General features: G+C 39.6%; 1 protein-coding gene across 6 annotated transcripts in view; it reads right to left on the bottom strand.

The window, feature by feature from the left end:
* Positions 1 to 3,918: 3,918 nt before the first annotated feature.
* Positions 3,919 to 12,536, bottom strand: part of CACNA2D3 (calcium voltage-gated channel auxiliary subunit alpha2delta 3) — an 852,366-nt gene continuing 843,748 nt past the window's right edge. For 5 of the 6 annotated variants that reach the window (XR_013449537.1, XR_013449535.1, XR_013449536.1 and 2 more), the window contains 2 exons: positions 6,341 to 6,756; positions 3,919 to 4,332 (listed from right to left, as the gene is read on the bottom strand). Coding sequence is in view for 1 of the 6 variants with exons in the window: in XM_078076955.1 (XP_077933081.1) it covers positions 4,240 to 4,332; positions 6,341 to 6,423; positions 6,644 to 6,756 (289 nt within the window). In the remaining 5 variants the exon portion in view is untranslated. The remainder of the gene's footprint in view (positions 4,333 to 6,340; positions 6,757 to 12,536) is intronic. The other variant, XM_078076955.1, reaches the window with a different exon arrangement.

Here is a 12,536-nt window from a genome sequence, read left to right on the forward strand (position 1 = left end):
TGGACAGAGAGAGAGTGTTGCTGCGTGTTCATTGGAAGGCTGCTGGGGTCTGGATGGCAAGGAGAAGCCTGCATCTGAACATTTTAGGAGGTGATCTAGCTGGCTGGCTACTGAATTAAATCTGCAGCGTAGTATCTCCCACTGTGTAAGGGATTCCTGACATTGGTGGGGCCAACATCCACAATATTGATGCCACGCAGGGATCCAGAAGGCCAGGGGCATCTTCTAATTTGTAAAGACATAAGCTAATAATTGCTATAAGATTAGAGCGGGATTTCTCAACTTGAGCTTACTGAAATACTTGGTTGAACAATTCTTTGTTGTGGAGGCTGTCCTGGGCTTTGTAGGATGTTTAACGGCATCCTTGGCTCTACCCACTCGATGCCCGCAGCACCTCCCCTTGCCCTAAATTGTGACAACCAAGAAATGTCTCCAGACACTGATAAATGTCCCCCCCCTCTGGGAGTGGGGGTGGGGCAAATTTACCCAAGGTTTGTCATCACTGGCTTAGGGAAAATGATGTCTGCCAAGCCCCCAGCAGGAGTATGTGGCCATCATTCATGGGTAATGTCCCCTTCTGTCTCTCCAGTACATACACGCCAATTAGGAGCATCAGTACAAAGCTCCCAAACTGCAAACAATCAAATACCCCTCAAGTGTCTGTTAAATTATTACAACCTCCAATATTGATAGTAATAACATTGTGCTCTTCTGCCTATAATTTTAATATTTTACTGTAGTCTCTTATAATAACAGAAATATTATCCTCTGTAGTGCTATGTGCTGTTCATAATTGAAATAATAATGCTACATTTCCTTAGCTTAAACTGTTTTATGTGTTAAGCCGTAGTGTTTACCACCACCATAACTATCTTACTTTAGGGAACTACATTGTCTCAATACTGTGTTCTTGTCTGTGCTGTGTTTTATTTTTTTTATTTATTTTTATTTATTTTAAATATTTTATTTATTTATTTGACAGAGAGTGGGAGAGAGAGTGAGAGAGACCACAAGCTGGAGGAGCAACAGAGGGAGAGGGAGAAGTGGGCTCCCCGCTGAGCAGGGAGCCCAACGTGGGACTTGATCCCAGGACCCCAGGATCATGACCTGAGCTGAAGGCAGACACTTAGCTGACTGAGCCACCCAGGCGCCCCAAGTTTTATTACTATTCTACCCTCAATAAATATTGCAATTGTTCTATATTTTTATTAATTTTATCGATTCTATATATACATATTTTATATAATTAAATATGGATATCCATATATATATGTGAAAGCTTTCTCTCTTTGGAAGAGCACTGTTGCAATGTTACACTGTAATGAGTTATAGGCACCTCTGAATCTGTTACCAATTACAGGTGACCCTTGAACAACATGGGATTGAACCGTGCAGGTCCCTCTACACACTGATTTGTTTTTGTGGGAGGATTTTTGTTTTTTGTTTTTTGTTTTTTTTAATAAATACAGTACATACCTGTGAATGCATTTTCTCTTCCTTATGATTGTCTAAAATTTTCTTTCCTCTAGCTTACTTTATTGTAAGAATACAGTTTATAATACATATAACACACAAAATATGTGTTAGTGGACTATTTAGGTTATCTGTAAGGCTTCCGGTCAATAGTAGGCTATTATTAGTAGTTAAGGTTTTGGGGAGTCAAAAGTTGTACACAGATTTTCAGCTGCATGGGAGGCGGGGGGTTGGTACCCCTAAACCCCGCGCTGTTCAAGGGTCAACTGTATACTGAATGTCCCAGCCAAAATTTTAGTAACTAGGTGTGCTATGTAACGCTTTCACTTTTGCTTTCACTGGTATTCGGAACAGCTTTATTTTTTATTCCTCCTACTCTATTGTAGCTCTATGAGGGCAAGGACTTCTCTGTTACCCTCTGTGGCTTTGTCTCCAGCTCTTAGAACAGCGTTTGGCATATAATAAAAATAAAAGCACCATGAACTATCACAAACCTAGCAGTGAACGTTTCCTGAGATCTGACTCTCTGTCTGGTGCTCTTTAAAAATACCTTCCTTGTTTGATTAACCTGTGTGATTCTCACATCCAACCTAGGGAGTAAACGTGATTACCATCTCTTTTATGGATGAAGAAACAAAGACATGAGGAGGAACGTCACTTTCCGAAGGTCCTAACACCATATAGCCCCATTATTGTTGAAATGAGACTCTCTGAGTGATGGGCTGAGAAGGAACGAGCAGACAAGAGAGTCTCCGAGGAGTTTGGTCTGAGAAGCCGAGTCAGGTGGAAGGAAAGAGTTTGGTGGAGGGAGATCAAGATTTCTGCTCTGGTCACATTATGTTGGAGAAAACTATTAGATATCCAAATAGATAAATGGAATGGCCAGTCGGTTGGAGTCACTGAGGGAACAGAGACTCTGAGGCTCTGGGGGGTGGGGGGGTCATTCACCTGAAGGTGATGCCTGAGGATGCCACAAACCAACAGTGTGACTCAACTATGCTATCTTCATGTCACAAGGCACTAAAAATGATGCCACACCCCTGCCTGGAACAGGGAGGGAATTTATAGGTAATGAATAGTGAATAGATAGGGAGTGAAATTATAAATATTTATCAGACACATATTTTGTATTATTAGTATTCAGTTATGGGCATTATTATATATTTGACCTATTGTTGCCAGTTCTATAGAAATATAAAGGAGAATGGTAGGTCATGTAATGTTATTTTTTATAAAAAAATAATTACAGTTATTTAGCGTAAATATAATGTGTTGATACTTGTGTGGGCCATAAATGAATTCATTCATTTACTTAGCACAGAATTGAATAATATCAATGACCACCATGGTTACAAAACTATATAGCCCCATCCTTGTTGAAATTTTGACAGCTTTGCATGTTACAGTATTGTTATATTGTTAACAACACTGGAGGTATTAGAGTTTCAAGATATATAGCAATGTAGTATTGTTATTCTTATAAATACTGGCATCATTTTAGGATAAGGCAGTACGATTCCATCAGTTTCTCTAAAATATCAACAGCATAATGTGGTTTTTTTGTTGTTTTGTTTTTAGTTTTAGTGGCATTCTCCCCACAACTTTTAGATGCCTGTCTTATAAAATAAGGCATTCTCAATTCTACTGAGGCATGGAAATTATTCCACTTTATTTGGTAACCATGATCCAGTGGAATCTGTTTTCTTTGGGTCAGGATCCAGTGTTTTAGGAATGCTTACACGTCTGGGTAATTTCACATCTTGTAATATTTGAGATCTAATTTCATCCCTTGTTTATGGGGAAAGCCAGAAGCCAAATGCTCAAGCAATAAGCTTGAGAGTCATTTATAATCATCGTTCTTTTTTTTTTTTTTTAAAGATTTTATTTATTTATTTGACAGAGAGAGACACAGCGAGAGCAGGAACACAAGTGGTGGGGGGGGGGTGGGAGAGAGAGAAGCAGGCTTCCCGCCAAGCAGGGAGCCCGATGCGGGGCTCGATCTCAGGACCCTGGGACCATGCCCTGAGCTGAAGGCAGATGCTTAAAGACTGAGCCACCCAGGTGCCCCTAGTCATTGTTCTTTTCCTCTGTCAAGTCTTTTCAGAATGAATTCCTAGGATTTACGGCTTTATTTCTACTCCCAACACTCGAGTATTATAGGGGCTTGTGTTCTCATCCAAATTATGATTTCTATTGAAGCTTAGTTCAAAAAAATTCAGGGTTCTTTGTCATAAACTCTTCCCATACAGATGATATTTTGGTTTACTTCTGTAAATATTTTTATAACTGAGAGTGAAGCACCTAAACAATTGTGAAATATTTGTCTAGAATCTGCTTTAGAACGAAGTCTCTGCCAACAATCCTCCTTTCCCGGTATCTGGAATGGTTGACTTTTCCATGCAATATTCAGTCTGTAGTCTCAGCAATAAAGCAAAAACCAAAAGATGATGATTTTAATATACTTTATTTAAAAAGTACACAGTTTTAAATTGGTTTCAATGGGTTTCAAGCAGAAGGGACACTGCCCACTTGCAGTCCCATTTCTGATGAAGGGTGATTATCATGTAGCAAACTCACATTTGCATGACTGGCAAAGTAAAAAGATAACCTTTTTTGTCAACATATCTTTAAGAGTTTATATCACGCACAGTTTAAAATCATGAGATGCTGATGGTTGGACTATATTTCATGTCTCCTATGTCGCACCATATTTTGGTTCACAGTTTATCCATAATTTAGCATGCCAAGAGAACATCTCAGTCAGTGTCACCTTGAGAAGAGCATCAAGAGCAGAGGGAAGAGGATAAGGACCATCTTGGCCTGCAGACTGGGCGCACCTCCACACTCCCTTGCATTCTCCTACAGGGGAAGACCAGAGCTGTTAGAACCAGATAGATCCCAAGACGCCTTCAACTTTCCGAGCTGTATCAAGTCCCCAGACCTCCCCCTACGCCCTCCAATGTAGGAATCAAGTCTTTTGGAACCTAGATAGTGCAAGGAAATGGACTTGTCTAAATTTCATCAAGTTTGTGATGAGTATCTCTGATTTCAATTGTCAGCGCATAAAATGTTACAAACTACTCTGTACATACTATTACGCAGAACACTCAAGAGGCCAAGGGCTGTTGGTGGAGATGTCTGTTGTGATCGAATAAGAACAGCAGAATATTGGCCTTCTAATGTTTTCCTGTCAGAATGTAAGTAAAAGTTGACATCTAAGGGGTCTGATCATTGCAGAAACAGTTATAGAAGGTTTTGTGTGTGTCTTCTTTCTTTTCATTTGGGGAAAGGAGGGCTTTGTTTTATAAAAATGAAATCATATTATGTAATCCTTTCTGCAGTGCACTTTTTATCCACTGGTTGATGGAGATTCTTCCAGCTCCATTTTTCTAGCTCTACTGTATTATCTCCCACTCCCCCTGCTTGTGTTCCCTCTCTCACTGTGTCTCTCTCTGTCAAATAAATAAAATCTTTAATAAATAAATAAATAAATAAAATTATCTTTTTCCATAAAAAAATTTATAATTTTTATATAAAGAAATTCTGTTTTTCTTCCACAGCTGTCTGGTCTTGATAGAAAGATTTCTCCAATCCCTAAAATTTCTTGTGAGACTATTATTTTACCATTTAAATCTAATCTATATTTTCCCCTTTGAATTGAAACTTTGTCATATCTAAGAATTGCTATGCTGTCCTACTGACCTCATCTTACTAGATCTAGAAACTTACAGAAAGAAATACTAATTTTTTGAATGTTGATCTTATATCTATTTACCAAAGTAAATTATCTTATTAACTCCAGAAGATTTTTACTCTAGTGACTTTAGTTGTCTACATAGGCATTCTGGTTTTAATTGAAGCGATTTTAGTGTTTGGGGACTATTACTTGTATTTGAATTTTACACAAAGATTTTTTTATTTGAATTTTATCATTGAATTTGAGCAAAGATCTTTCCAGCATATATTTGCATAATATGTTGCTACTGAACACTCTTTTGAATATAGAAGCAAACATTCTCGATAAATTCCAAGTTCTTATTGGTACCCTAGTGACTTTAACATCTTCTCTAGGACTTGGAGAGTTTAAGATTAAATTTATTTGCTATTTAAAGGTGGGATTTAAAGTCAGTCAGTTGGCTTTGGTGGCGTTTTTAAAAATAGAGATCTTCCCAGGCTCTCCATAATAATAACTGGTCTAGACAAGCTTTGCATTTTTTGAAGTGGTGTGGAGTTAATTTTTAAATTTCTGTTATTTTTGCTAGACTAAAAAGGTTTTTTTTGCCTATGGTACTTTGGGGGTATTCACCTTTCTCAGTGCTAAGTTTAATTTTTTTTTCGGATCCTCACTTCTGGTGTAAATGGAGCGCCTTTATAGTTTCGCCTTCAGGTGGTGAGGGGGTTTGGAAGCTTATCATTCCACCTGCATAAACCGTGACTCTGGATCTGACACCAGTATTGCCACTTCTGCTTTCCATGGACTTCTTGCAAATAAAAGGCTGTCGAAAAGTCAGCAGGGGAACGTGATTTGAACTACAATTTGAAATAAGTAAACCAAGATGGTCAGAGCCACAGTGTATGTAATAGCATAAAGTAATTACACTGCAGCACGGCCATAATAGGGAAGGAAGAGAGTAAAGAAGCTTTAAACTATATACAGAGATAGAATAAGACCGTGAAGCACAGACGGAACGTGAAGGCGTCGAGGGGCTAAAGTAGAGTGCCGCTAGCCTTCCACTGCTTCCACTGATCTGCCTGCAAGGGATTGTTTCCTCACCAGTAAACTTCTTTGCTACAGTTCTTTGACCATTATGAGACTCTCACGGTGAATCTGGTGGAAAAAGAGAACAAGAAGGGTTCGCAGACTTACCTCAGGATGGAAGCCATGACAAGACTCCGGACGCCTTCTGATCTTCTGGGCCTTTAAACGTTCACACTTAAGGGATTCGTTATGTTGACTGTAGTTAAGGCATATCGCCCAGATGTCACTTTCCCTTACTCTGCATGTTGGAGGTCAAACCTTGGCACTGAACTCCCTTAAATACTTTTCTCTCTCCAGTTGTGGAAAGGCTGTCGTTTCCCCCTCTCTAGTATTTCTCCCCTAGGTTTCCTTACTGTCCATCCCCCTCACCGGCTTCAGCAGCAGTGGCTGGACCCACGCACGAAAGGATATACCTGATTTCAATGGGCGCCATGGTGATGGGGGTCACAGACTCACACAGGCAGCTGCTGTCCACCACCACCATGAACAGATTGCTGCTTGGAATTTGCTGGATGACAAAGGACCTGTTGGAACATGAAGCACAGAGACAGTGAGTGGTTGTTTACCATCTGTCAAGTCAAGAATCCTGAGGAAAACTTCTCCCCTGGGGAGTTAACTCCTCTAATATTTTGGAAAACAGTTCTCAGAGACTGCCTTACTACTGAACTTGCCTCCTCCGTGAGGCTCTTCAATTTTAAATACCAAGCTTCACTAAAAAGGCAACAGTTAAAACCTATGCCTGCAGCTACACATAGCTCCTAAAACTCACCTTGGGAAGACTGGAATGTCACGTGCACAAAACAGGAGAGTCAGGTTGGCTAAATCAACCCAATTTCCAAGGTGATGGGGTCAGGCTTTTCCAAGCCTTGCTTCCTTCTCCCAGATTACATTGAATGTTCTTTGTCTCTCTCTCTTCCCAGAATGATGAAGTGAATTTCCTAGACCCTTGCCTGGACCGCTTCGCACAATTTCTGCCCGTAATGGAGGTACAATGTTTGCATGAGACTAATGCGGGTCGTTTGGGAGTTCCACAGTGTTGAGGCCGTGCATGCTAGCGCTCAGGCTATGCGGCCGCGCTGACATCCGGGTCCAACAGGACAGCTAGTCCAACGGAAAGTAAGCCTATTGGCACCTGCTCGCTCATCACCCGACACAGTGAAATGACAAAGTAACACCACTGTCAAAACACTCTTGGAGCAAGAAATACCACTGGTTCTTTGGAGGAACAAATTAGAGAACAAAATCCCATATTCTTCCAGTTGCTTAGCCCCAAGTCTAGAATCCCTGTCATATAATATAATTTTTCATGATATTTCACTAAATTCTGTTCAGTCAGATGAGGTAGACTGTAACTTAACAAAGCGGTCAATTTCTCTGTAAGTTTTACCTTCATTCATCTTTCTCTCAACAAATTTGTTCTATTCTCTGAAGTGGATCACCACAACTTACTGAAATCATGCAATGAAGAAGAATCCTTCTGTTTTGTGGGAAATTATAAAGAGGAGAAAGGACGACCTTTTTATTTTTACCTTTTAACGCCTCTTATGTTGAATTATCCAAAAATGGCTCAAAGATTATAACACAACTTGTTTCTTGTCTACAAATGCTGGATGCCTATTCATCTAATATTCTGCAATTATGTTTGTGTGTGTGTGTTTTTTTTTTTTTAATCCATAGCAGGGAACAGGCATGCCTTTGCTCAGAGATGCTTCCTTAATGCCATCCATACTCTGGAACATGGACTCCGCCCTCCCACCCTTCTCCATAACTCTACTTGGCTTGAGGAAAAAAATTCAACCTTGCTGTCTCACTTAGACTTTAAAATTGTTGGCTTTACCCTCCCCCTTTTAGCACTAGGTACCTTCTCTCCTCCGCAAAGACATTGCTCTAGTAGGGGGCCTCTTTGAAATGGGTGATGCCTATCAGAATGAAAATAACCTACCTTAGATGGTGCTCATCAGAGAACCAATGATTTCCACGGTGAAGGCAGGTTAACAGAGTCTCAAAGACAAACGCGAAACCAAGATCATACAACTCTTTAAAGAACAAATGATTGACTAGAATATTAAGCCAAATGAATCTACCAGATGGCCAAAAAAAGGAACAAGAGATGAAAATATGAAATAGAAGCTCCAAAGGGAGAGAGGATATTTTCCAATTGAAGAAAAATTTGACTTTTTTTTTTCACTAAAAGGGTCCATTCATGCACGAGTGAAACTTCAGATCATCAAAGATGCAGACCAATCCTGAAAGTGTCTCTAGAAACAAATTACTTAAAGAAGAATGAGAACGACACAAACTTCTCAATGGGGGACTTAAGATGAAGAAAACAGAGCAACATTTTTAAAGGTCTGAGGGAATGGAAAAAAGGAAATAATAAAAGGTATGTCAGAATCCAGAGGAAAATAGATTCTAACTAACTGGAGATGTAGGTAGAAATTTGTGTTTTAAAATTTAGGGATAATTACTGAAAATAAACCGAAGGATGAAAATCTGATTAATCTAAGAGAGCATGGTAAACAACACACAGGTGTGTGCGAGCACACACACATGACTACTGGTATAATATAAAATTATTACCAATCATAATTAATGTCTGTTGGTTAGATTCACATATTAAAAGGCAGAGACTCAAAAAATTAATTTTAAAAAAAGGCAGAGATTCTTAAATTGGGTTTATGAAAACACCAGCATTATGCTGTTTGCAAGGAGACACTCCTAAAACAGAATGGCAGGAGAGGACAAAAAGACACCAGGAAAATGCTAAAGACAAAAGAGAGAGACAGGTTTAGTAGTATTCTTCTACAAATATTCACAGGGAAAATCATTAAAATGTAATAAAGAAAACAGTTTGTACTGAAAAATAGTATAGTAGTATAACAAGCTATGATATGAACCTTTATGATCAGAGTGTATAAACTCATAGAAATGCCACACGTGATTAACACATGATTTATTTAAAAATGGAGTGAAAATTCCTCATATCTAAACAATAGAGAATATAAGCTATTTTCAAACAGAGGGAACTGCAACACATTCCAAAGAGCAGAAAGCATCAATGACATGTTCTTTTAGGGTAGGGTACAATTAGAAATTAATAGCAAAAAATATATGAACAGTGGAAATTAAAAATTAAAAAAAAAAAAACACACTCAAGTAATCCTTGACAATTTAAGAACAGCCCAGACTCAAATCTGTGCGGTATGACCTTAAATATGTTTATTGGGGAAAAACAGTTTGCCAATAAATGAACTAAGTTTTTGGATGGAGACGCTGGAAAAAATAAGAACACACGCCTGCACCTGTGCCCCTACCCTTGGTCTTCCCTATGGTACCCTGGGTTGAGTACTGATCGCTCTCTCCACCAGCTCTCAGGCTTCCAACGATGGGGCTGATGGAAGGGACGGGAGATGACCATTGCATAGTTCCCCTCAGTTCACAAACATGCTGTCACATCTCCCACCTTGGGAAAAAGAAAACTCTCCCTCGACCTCACCTCCAGCTAGTGCCCTATTTCTCTGTCTTCTTTCATAGCATGAATCCTAAAAAGAATTCTCCACAGTCTGTCCACTTCCCCACACCCCTCCTTTCACAAACCCACCACAATTCTTCTGTATTCCTTTCCACTTTGCTGAATCAGTCCTGGCAAGGACCCAGTGACCTGACTACCTTTCTTCTAGCCTGGGCCTCTGCTCCGTCCTTACTTGCTTCCTGTCCACCCTTCACCCCAGACTGCCGTTTCCATGGGAGGAAGGCTGCATCTGTCTGCCCCAGTAATCTGTTACAACACCAGCACCTAGAGCTGTGCCTGGGACTGAGCAGATTCTCTGCAAATATTTGTTGACTCAGTGACGAAAGGAATTTATAAAGATAAAAGCAGAAGAATAAATGCAAATAAAACTGTGAAGATAATTGAAAGAACCAAGCTCTGGTTTAAAAGAACATTGACATAAATCAGCCTTTGGCACAAAAGAAAGAAGTTACAAAGTCACATTAAAACCCAAAAGATCCAGAGGCATTTAAGCATTTTAAGTGACTATTATGTATACCATGGCAAACAATTTGAAAAGTTAGAGCAAACACACCTTTGGGGATAAAGTATAAATTATCAACATTTGGCCAAGCTGTAAAAACACAAGGAGAGCAATTGCTGTGAAAAAAAACCTGAAATGCTCATTGAGAATCTATCCGCAAGTGAATACGACCAAGTCACCCAAAGAACAGATATCAGTGTGTTCATTGAAAACCCATGTGAACCCACTGACCAACTACTAGAATAAAAGAAGTCAGCAAGCTGACCAGTTACATAATCAGCATATCAAACCACAGCCTCTCCCTGGACACAGGCAATAACCAATGAAAAAAAATATTTATGAAATAAAGAACCATTGAGAGTATCAATAATGACTATGAAATGCCTAAGAATAAATCTTTTTTTTTTTTTAAGATTTTATTTATTTTTTGACAGAGAGAGACACAGCGAGAGAGGGAACACAAGCAGGGGGAGTGGGAGAGGGAGAAGCAGGCTTCCCTAGGAGCAGGGAGCCCGATGCGGGGCTCGATCCCAGGACCCTGGGACCATGACCTGAGCTGAAGGCAGATGCTTAACGACTGAGCCACCCAGGCGCCCCAAATAAATCTAGTAAAAGACTTCTTTTTTTTTTTTTTTTTTTTTTTTTTAAAGATTTTATTTTTATTTATTTAACAGAGAGAGAGATAGCGAGAGCAGGAACACAAGCAGAGGAGTGAGAGAGGGAGAAGCAGGCTTCCCGCGGAGCAGGGAGCCCGATGCGGGGCTCGATCCCAGGACCTGGGATCATGACCTGAGCCGAAGGCAGACGCTTAACGACTGAGCCACCCAGGCGCCCCTAGTAAAAGACTTCTTTATGAAGAAAATGACCAAACTTTACTGAACATAAAAAGACAAACTAAGAATTGGGGGGGAGTACAATGGTGGTAGAAAGGAGCACTTATATACGAAAGATGTCATTTCTCTTTCAATGGACCGTTTAATTCAAGCAAAGGAATTCAAAGGGATTCTTATTGGGATTTTTGATGGAATTTGAGGTATTGATCCTAAGATTCATTCAGAAGAGTAAATATAAAGAATAGTCTGGACAATTGCATAAACTTGAGTTTTAGGTAAAGGGAAGCAAAACCAAGGCATGTGCCCTCACCTGTACCAAAATCCACAAGAGGACTTATAGAAGAGGAAACATGGATGGACACCTGACACATTAAAAGGAGTTCAATCTCACTAAAAGTTAGAGAAAATATACATTAAAATGAGACTAAAGTAATGAAATGCACCTTTTAGTAGCAGATTGGCCAAAATTTAATCTATGCTAACATCAAATGATGGCATCTGAAGAAGTGAACATCATTCTACACTGCTGGTGGGAAAATGAATAAAACCACGATGAGAACAATCTGTTATTATTACAGTGGAAATCATAGCGATCCTATTTTTTCAGTAGTTTTACTTCTCAGTAAGATACACTGCTGCTCAGGAACCTTAGAAGTCATGTGTAATGATGCTCTTGGTAACATTGTTCATTGAGAAGGGAGGAAAAAGGAAACCCACCTCAAAGTCCATCAACAGAGGAAGGATTAAGTAAGCAACAGTGTGTCCATTCTGTGGTCTACATGGCACCAGATGAAAGGGGGAAGGAGACTGTTTATTGCTGTGAAAGAATACCCCAGGGATCCCTGGGTGGCTCAGTCAGTTAAGCGTCTGCCTTTGGCTTCGGTCATGATCCCAGGGTCCCGGGATCGAGTCCCGCATTGGGCTCAGTGGGGAGTCTGCTTCTCCATCTGCCCCTCCCCTCGTGCTCTCTCTCTCTCTCAAATAAATAAATTAACAAATAATTAAAAAAAAAAGAAAGAATACCCCAAACACAGTAAGTGGGAAAACAATGTTGCAAAACTATAATAAAGTATGAATATTTAAGAATATTTAGAAATATTCATCGAAGAATATTTAATTCTGCTACGGAGAAAAAGAAAAATAAGTGGGATGGATAAGGTGTATCAGATGTGTTAGGGATAGCAAATCAGTAAGCAATCCATGCATGACTCATGTTAGTCACAGTAAGAATAAGTGGACTAAACAAGTAGGACCACATGTGAGTTGAAAGCGACAAAAAACAGAACGTATGAAGGGTCTTCTTAGCAATAAGAAGAAATGAAAGTACCAAATGAAATGAAATATTTATAAGGCAAAAGACTATGTCATCTCCAGATTGAGAGCTCTCACTTACATCATCCTTAAATCAACCCACTGGCAACTCCTATTCTCTGCCTG

Source organism: Halichoerus grypus, chromosome 1 (assembly GCF_964656455.1).
Source record: "Halichoerus grypus chromosome 1, mHalGry1.hap1.1, whole genome shotgun sequence".
In the NCBI taxonomy this organism is placed as follows: domain Eukaryota; kingdom Metazoa; phylum Chordata; class Mammalia; order Carnivora; family Phocidae; genus Halichoerus; species Halichoerus grypus.